This window comes from Amphiura filiformis, chromosome 5, assembly GCF_039555335.1.
Source record: "Amphiura filiformis chromosome 5, Afil_fr2py, whole genome shotgun sequence".
Taxonomy (NCBI): Eukaryota; Metazoa; Echinodermata; class Ophiuroidea; order Amphilepidida; family Amphiuridae; genus Amphiura; species Amphiura filiformis.
The window spans coordinates 66,217,479-66,234,987 of record NC_092632.1 but is presented as its reverse complement, the minus strand read 5'-3'; the positions used below and the strand labels follow the sequence as shown (position 1 = coordinate 66,234,987).

The following is a 17,509-nucleotide window of genomic DNA, read 5'->3' as shown; positions in this document are numbered from 1 at the left end:
AATGCTCTGCGTGCTTGTAATAGTCTTCACCGTAAAAAGTCCAAGATTTGAAGTATTTTCTCAAAATATCAAGAGCTATCTTAAGAATCACTGAACCAATACTAGGCTTGTTTGTACTCATTTTAATGCATTTTTCATGCTGATTCCAAATATGGTCATGAAAGTTTACAATTCTGAAATTTTTTGATTAAAATTTTTTTTTTTAAACATGGAGAGCATGGAGAGAGTTATAAATTGCAGATTTTGAAGAGTTTATCCACAACTCAATGCATTTGTATGCAAGTGATGATTAGGTTTATTAATTGCAGTGAACCAATTTGGCATTGACATTTGAACTACTTGGAACGTGTTAGATTATCCCCTCTATACCACCATACTAATTCTTCCAATGGATACCAGATAACTTCTCTATCCTCTTTAAAGAGGCTCAAGAAAGGGTGATTCATCATCGCCAATTAGAAGTGGAGCAAAACTTCTTTTTCCATCATGCAAATTTTAACGAAAAAAAAATGTGGAAAAAAAAGGATGCACATGACAGATTAGGAGCTGTGTGCGATATATTATGTATCTATATCAGGCGGAGAAGCTCCTCTTGGTAAACTGTTCTACTCACGTACTGTCATTCCATACTTGAAAGTAGCATGTACGACGCAATAGTGCATTGCCCCGACTTTTATCAGAGTGGAATTTATAGTGCTACAGTAATTTAATGCTTTTCATGCTCAAAGCAGGTATCGAGAAAATGAAGTGTTCAGATTATGTTCCTTTTGTGTGTAGGTCTATGTCCGGGGTCTATGTGGGGAAGCCTAAACTTGCAAATTTAAAAGCAAGTAAAATGAAATGCTGAAAAATTAACACACCCAAAATGCCCACTTTTCTAGTGCTACATTGCGGATGGGAGATGATGAAATCAAAAATGCAGTTCACAGTGGTTCAAGAGCAAGTGATTCATGAATTCACTTGAAGAAGAATAAAAACAAAAGTGAATTAAAGATTCATAACCATGAGGAGATGTAGATCAAGACTTTCCATCTCTCAAGATAATATCTGCAGGAAAGGCAAATGGATTGTTTTTTGATTAAGTCATGGCATGTAAGATAGCCACAATATATTAGCTCCATATATATTTCATTAGTTGCCTTAGAGTACAAGAACACAAGATGTATTATTTTTGAAGAATGAAGAGCAGTCGTAAACTTCTGTTTTATACCTCGGGATAGTTTTTCAGATGAATAATACACATTAAAGGATAAAGAATTTAATGAAATGAATTGGCCGATTTTCTGTAACAAATATTTGTATGTTGTGATGAAAGCGAGGAATCATTCAACATTCAGCGTAAAAGTTGTATATATCCATTTGCAGTGTAACTAGATACTGCTGCCTTGAGAGAGTTGTTAATACACTTTGTATTGAATCCATATTCTTACACTTGCACTTATTTTCTAACCACAATCCTACATCAAACCATCAGGAATAATCCCAATTTTCCGCATCCTTACAAGACCTCAATATCCATCCATTTCTAGTCAATTTGCCTAAATCGTATTTTAATAATACCTAAATGTGTAACCTTTCAAGACGGTTATCGTTGTATTATACATGAATTCACTCAATGTTTAACCATGCGATGGGTGTTATCATGTCTGCATGCCATGAGTTAACAGGAAAAGTACATTGCCCTGATCTTGACCATCACATTTGCGATATCATACGCAAGTTGATGCGTTGAGATGTCCGTATCAGCAAATTAGCCATACGGCTGGCATCATCGCGATAAAGTGCATTTGTGATATGTCAGATAAATAAGGTATACTGTCCTGGGAGTTTGTGCAGATGGTTTGTTTTGCTTTGAAATTGACCAGTGCAGTAGCGAGAAAAAAACAACAGTTTATACAATTTGCAAATTAAACTAATTTAGTAAATTACGCTTAGGTGATTTAATGAATTTCAACGTGGTAAAGTGTTGTAACATCTGGATTGCGGCGGAAATATTATGAATAAAAAACAAAATGTTTGTACTACCGGTATGTCGGTAATTAGTATACCATAACGAGTCATCTTGCATCTACTAACGAGAAATGTTCTTCTTTTCATGTTTACTCTCCAATACCCGATAATCGCCACAAAGGAAAACGAAAAGAAAAAGAGGTTTAAGGTTAGGACATTAATTCAATAATAGCATAATCATATTATCCATAAATAACCTTTGTCTACTTAATTAATCAATAAATGTATAAATTATGCTTTTTAACACACATTTTTGTCCAATATTTGTTTATAATTTTTATCAGTAATTTATTTTGATTGTTGACCGTGTTTGTTATAAACCACTGCCTTGCCTCACTCTGCATGTTATTTCCAGCACGCGAAATAAATACTGTTGCCCTGAAGTATTTTCTATTTTTAGCCCAAGCTTGTTACCTATCCAGGGATGTGTTCTGTAGTGTTTGTCGCTTCTTTTAAGCTACAGGGTATTTGTCGCAGCCAAAATGTGCTGTGTTTTGTCAAATCAAATTAACAATTAGTTTTGATCGAAGAATTTAAAATAGATGTTTTTACGTAAGAACATAAGATTTATTTTACAATACATAGATTTTATTTGTTTTTAAATCAAATTTATTTTCTTTACATGGTACATGAAAGAGAACAATAGGAAGAATTGGGCTATTCCAGTTGAAATCCACACTACCCCTGTGGACGATTTTGGAAATATCTTCCACATGTTTTTCAAATGTAATTGGTCAGAGTTAATCATTTTGAAACCCATACTCCCCCTGTATTATGGCATTACATGTATCTTTTACAACTGGTGTTAAGTATTTCAAATGGAAGTTACCTAATTATCTATTGTATTTAAAACTTATACTCCCTCTGTGGAAGACTTCCGCTAAATCTTCCACAGGGGTAGTGTGGACTTTAAATGGAATAGCTCTTTGGAAAACAGGATATGGGAGTGATGAGGTGGTTTCTATGGTTTCCTGCCTTTAGATATATTTAAATAGGTTAAATAAAATACTGCTTTCAAATTGGACATGTCACTAGTATTTGAGATGCAAACACAAACAATAACAATCAAAAGCGAAACATTGGGCTATGCCATTTGAAATCCACACTCCCCCTGTGGAAAATTTAGCTGAAGTTTGCTGCAGAGGAAGTATGGGTTTCAAATGAAATTGATAATTGGTGACTTCCCAATACTCATGCAAGATGTAGGTAATGCAATGTGCAGGAGATGTATGGGTTTCAAAATAATATAATAAACATAGCCACTTTCATTTGAAAAATATACTCCCTCTGTGGAAGACATTTTTTAAATCTTTCACATCATGGGTGTGGCAGATTTCAAATGGAATAGCCCATTATGGGAACACTTGAAGCTGTTCCATTTTAAATCCACACTACCCCTATGTAAGATTTAGCTAAACCCTTCCACAGAGGGAGTAAGAGTTTCAAATAGAATAGACAGTTGGGTAGCTTTCATTTGAAATACTCACTCCAGTTGTGGAACATATAGGTAAAACCATAATACAGGGGGAGTATGGGTTTCAAAATGATTAACCCTGACCAATTACATTTGAAAAACACACTCCCCTGGAACATATTTCCAAAATCTTCCACAGGGGTAGTGTGGATTTCAACTGGAATAGCCGAATGAATAAAAGATGTGGAATAAAAACAGTGTGGAACAGTAATAAAGTAGTCTATCGTTTATACTACTCGCTGCCTCTCATTTCATCATTAATGCTCTGCATGCTAGCCATGCGCTTCATCAACGGAAAAATCCCAAGTTTTGAAATATTTTCTCAAGATATCAAGAGCTATAAGAACTACTGAACTAATGCTAGGCTTGTTTGTACTCATTGTAATGCAATTTTCATGCTGATTCCAAATATGATCATGAAAATTTACATTTCTGAAATGTTTGAATTTTGAAACTTTTTTTGAAACTTGTCGTCTGCAGTCGACAACCGTGTGAAGAGAGTTAAACATGTACAGATGATGGGGAATAGTGCATGTAACCTTTCATCTTAACGTGATCTGATTGAGGCAGTAATAATTAGCCATGTGTTGCTTCATATTAGGTCTTGTAATTATTTAGTGTTACATCATAATTCTGCAGAGTGAATTCTAATTAGTTGCCTACTCCTGATTCCAGAAAAAATACAATGCTAATTTTTGGGAATATCAAAAATATTATCTTGTTCCTTATTTGTTCTAATTGGCAATAACAGTCAAATTTAAATGTTTTTGCAATTTGAGGTAAAATGGATCAAAAACATTCAATTTTGCATGTTTTCTAGTCACAAAATTTTAAGACTTGGCACAAGTCTAAGCATTCAAAATCTTTTTAATAAGTGGTTAAATGAAACTGATTAGAAATGTGTTTTCCAAAAATTTGAATGCATAACTTAATTAGTCTTTGTCACAGCATATAAAAACATCCTAAAATTAAAAATGCATATTTTTGGCTCTTTATTTCCAAAAATTGACCAAATATTAAAATTTGACTTTCATTGCCAGTTAGAACTAACTAAAGGATTAGGATATAGCTATCATTTGGCAAAACAGGATAATATTTTTTTTTTTTTTTTTAATTAGTGCTGTTTTTTCTGTGATGGGGACTTGATTGTTAAATTCAACTTACCTGATTGTAACGTTTCATAGCTCAGTATGCTGAGAGACCAAAATTATTTATTAATGAGATTTAAAAAAAATAACTACCAAATGAAATGAATATCAACTTGACTGGCAGCTGTACAAATTCAGTTTCAATGCCCACTCAGTTATGTCCATTTAATATTAGCTTCCACAATGATTATGTCAAATTTTATAATAATTGTAGCTACACACGTCAATGACAAATGTTAAGGGGGTACTACACCCCTCGATAAATTTGTGTCTATTTTTGCATTTTTCTCAAAAACTAATAACACTGTGGTAACAAAAATTATGTATATTATAGGGGCAAGGAGTCCAATTACTACACTGGAATTTCAGTGACCCAAGACAAGCGGTTTGTTATTTATGATAAGAAGAGAGGTACCGCTAGGATGTACCTCATTTCCGATCATATATACTGAACCGATTGTCTTGAGTCACTGAAATTTCAGTGTAGTAATTGGATTCTTGCCCCAATAATATACATAACTTTGTTACCAGTGTGTTATTATTTTTGAAAAATGCAAAAAAATAGTCAAATTACCACAAGTGTAGTACTTAAATTGATACCTTTGGCTAAATCTAAACATAGAGATATACATCTTATTACAAAATCTATTACTGACAGGTTTCATTCATATATAATTTTATGCATTTTATGATCAAGTATATTATTTGTAAGTGTATGTATTTGTTAATAGTGTATTTACATGCGTTGGTGGAATGCTTGTTGCATCTTGTTAAATGTCAATATAATCTACCTATGCATCTAACCTTTATTGACACCGTTCATGGTCACACCTTGTAGATAATTGTGTGGTTAATTTCTTTAAAAATGTATGATTGTAATATTATGCATTGCATCTCACCTGCGCAATAAATATATAATTACTGCCTTGCACGCCAAATTGTTATATTTTATACAATTTTAGCTTAAACAAATTCATCAAAAAAGTGAGTGAACCTATTAGGTCATGGGTTTTCATGGATGGGAGGGCTTCTCTTATTTGTGGCTTTTCAAGTTAATGTAACAGTGAAGCCAAAAAGAATTTTTAATAATGTAGTTAATGAGCGGTCAGTCTTGTCCTGGAATGTGGACCACAATTAGCTATAATTTTAAGAATCATAATGAGAGCCGGGGGGTCTAAAGCTTGGTATGGGTATGGGTGTGCCCCTGAGAATTTGAAGTGGACCCATCAATATACCAATTTTTAAAGAAATTTGGACCCATCAATATACATACCAAATTTTGGCTATTTTCTAAACAAAATTGAGACAGATTTGAAAAAAAAAGACCTATTAGCCTAGAAATAGGGTCCGCGATATACGTAAAGGTCGAAAATGCTACCTATGTTTGCGACATATCCGCGTATGGTCATTTGTACTGAGTACCTCTACTGAGAGGTGCTGTATCACAATTATAAGAATCATTTTCTACCCGTTTGCATGTTTAATATAAAATCAACTGTTTGTTGCAACTTATAAGCATGAAAATGTTACAAATTTGATATAAAAAGGAGCCTGTTAATCTGAGCGTGAAATAGATTAGCAATCCACATGAAAATTGATATTTTGTTAGAGGCAGACGTAATTAAAGAAAGTAGTTCATCAGATATTAACCTTTGAATGGATAGGAACAAGTTGGGGAGTGGCTGGCTCTAAAAGCAGACTGAGATTTTTGAGAATGTGTCATGCCAATTTATGCTTAACTGTACAAGAATATCCATTATGTTTAGATACATACGTGTCTTTATTTAGCCCACTTAACCTTTGATATTTTGATATTCTCAGCACATTGTTCATGTTATGTCCATGCATTAAAATGCTCTACATGCTGCTGGGCATAGGCTTCAACATAAAAAGCCCAAGTTTTGAGATGATTTCCTCAAAATATCAAGAGCTATGTCAAGTACCACTGAACCAATACTAGGCTTGTTTGTACTCATTTTACTGCATTTTTCATGCTGATTCCAAATATGGTCAGGAAAATTTATAATTCTAAATTTTTTTAATTTGTAAAAAAATGTGAAACTTGTCGTCTGCAGTCGACACCCACTTTGAGAGAGTTAATGACATGAAATTCATGTATTCAATCAAGCAGCTTGTCTTAGCATGAGTATTGGGCTATTCCAGTTGAAATCCACTCTACCACCTTGGAAGATTTGGGAAATATCTTCCACAGGGGGAGTATGTTTTTCAAATGTAATTGGTCAGGATTAATTATTTTTGAAACTCATACTCCCCCTGTATTATGGCTTTACCTATATTTTCCACAACTGGAGTGAGTATTTCAAATGGAAGTTTAATACCCAATTGTTTATTCTATCCTAAACCCATGCTCCCTCTGTGGAAGACTTACGCTAAATCTTCTACTGCAGGGGTAGTGTGGATTTTAAATGGAATAGCACATTTCTGTATGTAAATTCATGAAAGAAAATAAAATTTTTACTTTTTTTTTTCATTTTAAGATGACATATCCAATAATCATTACAAATGTTATTTCTTCATTACAACAGCAACTGGAGAATGAGATCCAACAGTACGAAGCTAAACTCAGGGAACTGACCGATAAAGGCGAGATACTACTGACCCTTGACCCCCAGACACCAGCGATAAGCACCGAGTTGAGTCTGCTGCAAGCTAACTGGGAGGATCTTCAGAAGCATGCTAATATAAAAAGACAGCAGCTTAATAAAGCCAAAATTATACAGGTAATTAGTGGGCTGAGAAAATATCTTACACTTCCCACAATGCATTTCTTCCATTTCATTTTTCTGTACTGATGTGCTACCTAATGTAACATGGGTTGATAGTGACAAAAAGTACCTCAATGAACCGAGCATCCCGATCTTGCAAAATGTGTTTATGTTTATTTTTTGACTATCGACCCATGTTTAGCCAGTCTATTCTCAACATGAAAACAAAAGGAACCTGTACGTAGTATTAGGTGTGTCGTTTGCTGTAATGAAGTGATGCATTATGTTGCAAAGGATTCTGGGAAGGGTAAGATATCTTCATTGATTAGTGGGCTACTATTTTTGAAGGATTAATTAGCAGGCGGTGATATTGTTAAGGATTAACTTGGAGGCTTATAGATTAAAGCATCACCGCTTTTTGTCTGTCTTCTTTATGAATTTATTTGATGGAGAATTATGCTAACACAAAATAGCCATCTGAGGTAGAAATCATGGGTAGATGGCTTTTTTTTACAGACACATTACGTTGTTGGGCAGGAAAAACCTCCTATGTGTCATTGGCCCCTGAACATGTTTAAACCAAAACCTATGTAACCTCTTGGCAGTTTTGTTTTAAACATGTTCCAGGGCTACAAGTACATAGAAGGTTTTTCCTGCCCAACGACGGATTTAGTTTGTAAGAACAAGATGTCCCAAAAATTATGCAATGGATCTGTGTTAGATGTAGCAAAGATATCTGACTCATGACCATTTTAATTGTTCAAAATATTTCATTTTGCAAAATCTAATTTTGATATATTTTATGTCTTTTGTGGACTTCCATAACAGCCATATCTAAGTACTTTCATCAACATTATTTCCCAGATTTCAGCTGTAAATGCCTAGATATGCTTGATATAATAAAATAAATAAATAAAAAGTAGCAAAATGTAATTTTCCTTCAGAGAATGTTTTGTTTCTTTCAGTATTGAAAGCAGAAAAAAAATGCTATGATTGTAAAGCATGAAGCTTTAAGCATTACTGTATATCAATGCTTATATTGATTCTGCTCCATAAACACTTGATTGTAACAGGGATAGTGTAATGCAAATTGAGATGGGGCTTTTATATTAGTTGTGTGTGATAGATAGGGTAGGGTCAGTATGGGTTGGGTAATGTGATAGCAACCGGGACAATCGCAAGTGTTTGTTTGATTTATAAAGTCTGCATTAGGCGGCAACAGAAAAAAAACCACTGTTTTATGGGCGGACAGACTTTTCAAGTAGGGTTGGTCAGTCGGGAGGCTAAAATGATCTAAAATATCACCACAATGTTGACAAATTTGGCAAAAATGTGATGGGTTTTTTTTGAAAAATTTCTTGAATTTTGTCACAAATTGTCAGTAAAAATCAATACATTTTGGCTTAAAATGGCTGATTTCACATGATTTTAGCCAAAAGTAAAAAAAGAAATTTTCCCAATTTGGGTCGGTCGGGCCCATAAAACTTTTTTTTTTTTTTTTTTTTTTTTGTGGCTTTAGGAAGACAATGTGATATGTTTCAGGTAGCAAATTTGTTTCACAAAATCACTGTAGATTCTATTGTATTCATTATCTTATTTCAAAAAGCTGCAGCATCATTCAAATCCAACATGATGACTGCATTGTTTTTTGTTTCCATGATTTGAAAATGAGTTTCAAATATAAATATGAAATTAAAACTAATCAAAAAGGTTTTTGCCAAATGTGTTTTCCTGCAACACACACATTTTTGTTGGTCATGTTGAAAACATATTTATGTTAGAAATGATGAGAAAGGAGATTTTTTTTCTAAAGAGATTATTTATGAGTGTGATATATTTGTCTATTGGTAAAACAGGAACAGTACCACAAGATCATCAAGGACTACATGGAATTCTTGGACACAGCAGAGCAGAAGCTGAAGAGGGAAGACATCACTGCTTCTGATGCAGCAGACCTGGCACAACAGCTAGACAAACACAAGGTTAGTCGATCTAACAGTGTCTCTGATTGGTCAATTACATGATATTTTCACTTTAATCACCAATCAGAATGGAGCATTGCAAATAATTCACCCCATTTTTTTTGTGTGGTGAAATTATTCTAACAATGTTAATGATTGGGCCAGTTGATAATGAAAACTCCTTTCTGACCAATAGGCAGGTAGTTCTCATGGGGTTAACCAGCAAATATGTTGTATATTGACAAGAAATTATGACAGCAGTAGTTTTCACATGCTAAGTTTGTTGGCAACTTCACTATGACTATTCTGTGGTCTTGTTTATATAAAGATTTTTTACCGGAGGCACTGGGATTCTTAAAAGAATACAGTGCTTTTGAGGAAGCATGAGCTTTTTGCCACCACTACTCCCCATTCTCGACAAATACAGCACTAATTTTTTGGGATTAAAAAAATATTATCAAGTTCTGCCAAATGTAACATAGCTCAATCCTAGTCTTTCATTTAGTAAATAACTGGAGATAAAGGAAAAAGTTAATTATTTTACTAATTTCTTGAAAAAAAGAGCCAAAAACATGCATTTTCGGCATGTTTTATGACAATCGAGTCACAAAAATCAAAGACTTGGAACAAGTCTAAGCATTCAAAATCATGGGTATATTCTGAAATTTTGCTCTAATTTTCACTTTTTTTTTGAGCTACTTTAATTAATGATTGATTATAAGAATGAACCATGTCTTTTCCACAAAAAATAGAATGCATAAATTGTTAGACTTATTACAAGTTTTTAGACTTGATTGTCACACCATGTGAAAAACACCCTAAAAATAAAATGCATGTTTTTGGCCCTTAATTCATAAATTTGGCCAAATAGTGAAATTTAACTTTGATTGCCAATTAGAACTAACTAAATGATTAGGATTTAGCTATGTCTCATTTAGCAGTTGATAATATTTTTTTAATCTCAAAAAGTTCACTTTGGTTCACTTACTATTAAGGAAGTATCCAATATATTGCTGAATTGCTGGAAATATGTACAACTCTTTCATTTATGTTATTTTAACAAGATGCTTAAGGTATATACTGAGTTTGGGCACCATGGTCCCTTTAACTTATCCTGAACAATTAAATTTGATTCAATGCCAAAGCCCCTGCACAATGCTAATGAACTGTCAAATATGTACAAATGATGTGCAGTCAACTGTCTAATTCATGTTTGTACATGCTTAACCTTGACTGTGTGGTACAACAACAAATATCTAACTAGGCTAAATCCCATTACTTTTTAAGAAATCAGGGATCTCAAAAAACACAAGTTAGTTTCATTTTCTCAGTAGTTTATTCCCAAGATTAAGGTTCATGTGCAAATTTTGTTTTTTTTCATAATCTGAAATCATAATTTGTGGCTTACTATTCCAATGAACTAATTAATGAGACTAATTAGTAAAAGACAATTCTGCTTTTCTGACTTCTTATCAGCTTCTTCTTGGACATTTTTTAGCAACTATTGATCTCAAACTCTGTTGTAAATTTCATACAGGAATTCTTCAAAGACCTGGACATGCATCACATGATGATCGAATCCATTGCGCAGAAGGCCGACTCCTACACACAGCAACTCTTTGCTTCTCAACGGACGATGCTGGATCAGCAGAGCGGCGCCATCCAGGTCAAAGCAACTAGCCGTGGTCAACAGATGGAGAAGCTGCTATCGGATTGGAATCAGTTTGAGAAGAGTCTGCAGGATCTGAAGAGTTGGTTGGGACATGTTGAGATGCAGTTACCTAGCAACATCAGCGACGAGAATCAGGAAAATGTACAGAAAGGAATCCACAAACATCAAGTAGGTTTGGGGAATGGTATTTGCTCTAACTTTCTTAAAACACTCACATGATACTTGGTTACAGATTTTAGGCATACTTGATGCAAGTTGGAGCCTTCTGCCCACATTTGTCCAGTTTGGGTAATTTTGCTTTAATGATACAGTTTATTTTTACATTGATATTTTAGGAAATGATTTAAGGAAGCTGTATGTTCTTGTCACTTCTATATTTCCATATTATTGAGTTATTCTCTTGTTCGGGCTGACGTCACACAGTGGAAAAAGCCTTGTAAAACCAGTGTGCACATGTGCAGTTCCCCTACCTTGAGCTAGTTGCTATGCAAAGGGGACGATGTTCCCGGATGTCCAACCGAGAGAATGACAAATAAAAGGCCAAAAACAACAGTTTTCGCTATTTCCCACTTCCACAGAAAAATCATGCACATGGGGGAAAATAAATCCCATTTGGGAGTAAGATACCACTTTCTGCTTGAAAAGGAAATCATTTAATGACGTTAAAGGAAAGAAATATTAAAGGTAGCCCATAAAATTTGGGTTTCAATAATATAAAGTGCCCTTGCTGGTTAGTTTATACTGTTAAAAAAAATTTTTGCTGCAATATTATTGTCTGTGAAAGTATTGACAATGTTTGAAATTAAGGGAGGAAGAAGAAAAAGTAGACAACCTCCATTTTAAATGCATATGTTTAGAGCATCAAGGGATGCCTCAGTGGACCATAAATTCTAACTTAACTTCTCCATTCCCCAATGCAGGCTATGAAGACACTTTTAACAGACCGCAAACCCAACCTACAACAAATCCTCACCAGAGGTAACAGCATCCTCAAGCACATCACATCCCCACCCCTAGAGCACAAACTCACCACCCTAGCTGACAAATGGCAAGACCTAGAGACCAAACTGAATCACGACCTGGAGAGGATGACTCTGCTTATGGATAACTGGAAAGCGTTTGACAAGGAATGCGTAGAGTTTGTGCCTTGGTTGACAAGCACCATGGAGGAGTTGGCTGACTGGATCCATCCCAATGAAGCGGAGGGAGACAAGGCTGAGCCAGATCCAATTGCAATCAGGATGGACAAATTTACGGTAGGTTATCATACGCAAAGATTCAAATTGTCTATTGCAGTTGAAATCCATGTATCTCCTGTCAAAGACATGACCTTAATTTTCAACATGGTGTGTGAATTTCAAATGGAGTTACCCATTCAGTGCTGTCTGCTCCATGGATTATTCCAGTTGGGATCCATACACCCCCTGTCAAAGACATAACCTTAATCTTCAACACAGGGAGTGTAAAATTTCAAACGGAGTTGCCCATTCAGTGTCGTCTGCTCCAAAATGGGTTATTCCAGGTCAAATCCATACACCCCCTGTTGAAGGCATAACCTTAATCTTCAACACAGGGATTGTAAATTTCAAATGGGGTTACCTGAATGGGTGACTCCATTTGAAATCTACATCCCCTGTGTGGGAGATTAAGGTAGTTTCTTCCATAGGGGGTACATATATTTCAATGCTTAGCCCAATGCTTAGTTGAATTGCAGACAGCATAATCTTATTTCAACAGCCTTTCCCCTACTGTATCCTTTGTGCATACTTACCAAAATATGATATTTGACACACTATCATTTGCTGAGACGTACATTGAATGAACAATTATATTACATTCTCCCTACTTTTTACAGTGGTAGAGTTCTTTTGAGTCAATGAAATCCATATTCTGAGTCCCATTGTATCATTTGTGGACCGTTAATGTGAACATTGGTAGTGAAAGTTTGGTCAGCAGTTCCTGCATAAAAGAAATTTTGTTAATGAACAAAGAATCTAATGAAGCAATTATACCTAGTTTAAAAAATAAATAATACAAAAGTAAAGAAATCAGATTGATATATGTTACAATTAAAATATCTGTTATTGTGAATATTAAGTGTGAGTTTGTTTTGTTTAAAATGAATCTACAGGAATTCAGGAAAAACATCGAAAACCATACCCCACTCCAAGAGTCTGTGATCAACCATGGACATCAGTTACTCAAGGTGAAACAACTGAATACAACACCAATTAGAGAGAGGTTAACACTGATAGAGAATAGGTGGGCTGATCTACAACATGAGCTACCTATGGTACATGAAGAACTACATCAACATCAGGTAAACACACCCCCTCCCGGGGTAAACACTTGTTGTACAACATTTTATCATGTGAACTTGCTGTCAAAAAGACAAGCATAATGCACTATTCCATATTAAAATCCACACTACCCCTGTGGAACATTTTGGAAGTATCTTCCACAGGGGGAGTATGAATTTTGAATAGAATTAACACATTAGGCAGCTTCACTTAAATTTCATAATACACCCTCTGATAAAGATTCAACCCAAATCTTCTACAGAGGGAGGGTGGGTTGAAAATGGAATTGGTTAATGTGCTAATTCCATTTGAAATCATATGCCCCCTGTGGAAGATACTTCCAAAATCTTCCACAGGCCGGGGGAGTGTGGCTTTTAAATGGAATGGCCCAATGTTACTTTCCTTTTCATAGAACAAGAAGAAGAAAATAAGGTTACACTGAAGATAAAGTAGTTTGTATTTTTTGTGACAATAAAAGTCAGAATAAGTGAAACAGTCTTCTGTCAGAAGATGTTTTAAACTTGATCCTGCATCACTATACACACAGCTTATACAGGCCAGCATCATTGCTTATACATATATAGGCTTTTTAGTCTGGCTTGAGCATTTTGTTTGAGCCTGGTCCCATCAGGACCCAAGCTTGTCTCAACACAGAGCGACCGTTTAAACAAACAAACAAACTTGTCGTTAGGCAGGAAAAACCTCCTGTGTCATTGGCCCCTGAACATGTTTAAAGTAAAACCTCCTTTGGAATCTGTTGGCAGTTTGTTTTAAACATGTTCAGGGGCCACAAGCACATAGGAGTTCCGTCCCAATGATGTGTGTTTTGATGCAAATGTTATTTTGCTTCTAGATGGAAATGTTGCCTTCCAGACAAGCGTTGAATGAGTTGATGCTATGGATGGATGCAATGGAGAAGGCTATGGAGAACCATGAAGTAGAGACGTACTCATGCGCACAAGATGTGGAGAACATGATGCAGATATACCAAGTAAGTATACTTCAGATAGGCTCTTCCAGTTGAAATCCATACACCCTCTATGGAAGACACAATCTAAATCTTCCGCACAGGGTGTGCGAATTTAAAATGGAGTTGCCCATTCAGTGTCGTCTGCTCAAAAAAGGGTTATTCCAATTGAAATCCATACACCCCCATGGAAGACATAATCTTAATCTTCCACACAGGGAGTGTGGATTTCAAATGGGGTTACTTGAATGGATCACCCCATTTGAAATCAGCACATTCTGTGGAAGATTAAGGTCATGTCTTCCATAGGGGATGTATGGATTTCAACTAGAATAGCCCATTTTGGAGCAGACGACACTGAATGGGTGGTTCCATTTGAAATTCACACTCCCTGTGTGGAAGATTAAGGTCATGTTTTCCATAGGAAGGTGTATGGATTTCAACTGGAATAGCCCATTTTGGAGCAGACGACACTGAATGGGTGGTTCCATTTGAAATTCACACTCCCTGTGTGGGAGATTAAAGTCATGTCTTCCATAGGGGGGTGTATGGATTTCAACTGGAATAGCCCATTTTGGAGCAGACGACACAGAATGGGTGACTCCATTTGAAATTCACACTCCCTGTGTGGAAGATTAAGGTCATGTCTTCCATAGAGGGTGTATGGATTTCAACTGGAATAGTCCATTTGAAGCCATTACTGAAAATTTGTCCATGGGCAATCTTCAGTATTGTTGTCTCCTGAATTTGTCTATCACTAGAAAAACAATTACAAATTCACTGAACAGTTTCATCTGTAGGATTGGTTTGGTTATCGGAAAATTATTAGGTATGCAAATCCAGAATATTACTCACAATCTTTAGCTTTTGCCATCTTGGATGATGGCTTTCTCAAAAGTGTCTTGGTTCACTGCTTTTCCCGCGGAAACCGGCTGTAGCCTCGCTGCTTGCACCATCACACGCTGGGAATGAGGTTACAGCCGGTTTCCGCGGGAAAAGCAGTAAACCAAGTCACTTTTGAGAAAGCCATCATCCAAGATGGCAAAAGCTAAAGATTGTGAGTAATACTCTGGATTTGTATACCTAATAATTTTTCAATTATAAATTCTATTTTGGTCTTGAAGAAAATCTTGATAAATCCTTCTCTTGGCATAATGCTTTGTAATCAACAGTGCATGTATTCATGCCAAAAATATTTAAGATCTGCTCATCTATTTTGTAATGTTACTTGGATTGTTAGCATCAACCTTTGACTGTGATAGTATAGCTCTGTTTTTCTATAAATTTTGAATAATCTAATATATGCATTGATTTTTGCAGGGCTACAAGGTTGAGATCTCCTCCAAGCTTCTCACTGTAGAATTTGTCAACCAGTCAGTCCTCCACATGAGTTTGGAAGGCACGGAAGGCAAGCGAGGAGACAAGACAGACTTTGCCGAGAAACTTGGCATGATGAACAAACGCTGGCAAGGTATCACCACAAGGGTGGGTGAAGAGATGAAGAACTTGGATGCGCTGTGTAAGGATTGGGGTGATTATGAGAAGGCTGTGGTGGACATGTTGGAATGGTTTGAAGCCCAGGAGAATAGGTGTAAGAAGTATGAAGGGAAGGTGGGACATGAGACTAATGTGCAATTTGGAGTCAAATCTTGCCAGGTTAGTATTTTGTAGTACTGTGTATTACAACTGTTTCATGTATTGGATCATATTGGTGATAAGCTGACGTAAAGAAAGCTTAAGGCAACATAGGTTGAAGTCTGAAGATAATCTTTTGCATGACTATTAAATTATTGGAAAATATAAGCTATTCCATTTCAAATCCACACTATTCCTGTGGAAGATTTTGGAAATATCTTCCACGGGGGAGTATGAATTTCAAATGGAATGAAGACATTAGGCAGCTCCATCTGAATTTTATACACCCTGTGAGAAAGATTCAACCTTAATCTTCAGCAGAGGGAGGATGAGTTTCAAATGGAGCTCCTTAAGTGTTCATTCCATCTAAAATTCATACTCCCCATGTGGAAGATATTTCCAAAATCTTCCACAAGGGGAGTATGGATTTTAAACAGTATAGCCCAATGCTTTCCACCAGCTGATCACAAATCATAAGAAATTAGTTCAGAAAGATGTCATATGCTGTAAACAAAAACAACACAACCAGCAACACACTGGCAACAGCATTGTTTACACCAATCATGTACTGTATTGTTCTTACTTGGTACAAAGATATGATTGTACGTGGTGTCCACTACATGATCAAATACACACTCGAATCAACAAAAATTTATTGTTGGTTGAATAAGTTTTGATGGTCGTGCATGATATGGTTTTTTAGTATAAGTCTTACTAAAAAGGTCCATTGGATCTTACAAATATGATTGCCATGCAAAGTGTTACAATAAAAAGAAAGACTGGAAAACTATGTGATCAAACTTGCTGCAGTTGAAGGTGTAATATACATGTCAATGTAGTTGAAATGTAGCAATTGTGTATCCATTTATTATCAGTTGTTTATTATTTGAACATTTTTCAAAATATTGGATATACCCTGATTATCTTCTCTTAGCATACAATGTTGTAAATTATTGTAACCACTTCCTTGATTTTCCCTTTTCTGCAGCATATTGAAGAATCAGTGGAATCCAAACAACCTCAAATTCAGGACATCCAGCAAATGGGCCTAAGACTCACCACTCGTGAGCAAGTAGAACAGTCTACGAGTCGGATCAGAGGAGCTCAAGATAATCTCAAATCCTTGATTAACCAGGTGAAATCAGTACTCATTACAGCATTGGAGCAATGGAGATTATACCATGAATGCTTACAGAGGGTGAAGCAGTGTCTAGGCAAGGCTGAGTACTCTGTCAGCAGGGTGAATATGGTTACGGGCACGGCAGACTCACTTGATATGCAAGTTGGAAAGTTGAAGGTAAGCTTTGGGTTGGGGTTTTTTAAATTGGACATAAAATTGAGAACATATCATGCTATATTTTTGATCACAGCCATTAAAGTACAATATATTTTATGTGGCCTTGTGATACTGATGATCAAAGAATAGCAGCAATAATGATGGATAACTTTAAAACACTTTATTCAAGATTATCTTGAGTATGCTAAAACTCATATGTGTCACAATCTCGTCCATGGAGACTAAAGGCGGCAAATTTGAAATTGAAATAAAGCCAAAAATACGGAGTAAAAACAATAAAATGCATAAGAAAATAAACATCACAAAACTTTGTAACTTT

General features: G+C 35.6%; 1 protein-coding gene across 1 annotated transcript in view; it reads left to right on the top strand.

The window, feature by feature from the left end:
- Positions 1–17,509, top strand: part of LOC140152340 (uncharacterized) — a 230,239-nt gene that overhangs the window by 164,531 nt on the left and 48,199 nt on the right. The window contains 8 exon segments of the mRNA XM_072174644.1: positions 7,179–7,373; positions 9,215–9,340; positions 10,857–11,159; positions 11,912–12,247; positions 13,123–13,311; positions 14,145–14,282; positions 15,579–15,914; positions 16,882–17,190. Of these exon segments, the coding sequence (XP_072030745.1) occupies positions 7,179–7,373; positions 9,215–9,340; positions 10,857–11,159; positions 11,912–12,247; positions 13,123–13,311; positions 14,145–14,282; positions 15,579–15,914; positions 16,882–17,190 (1,932 nt within the window).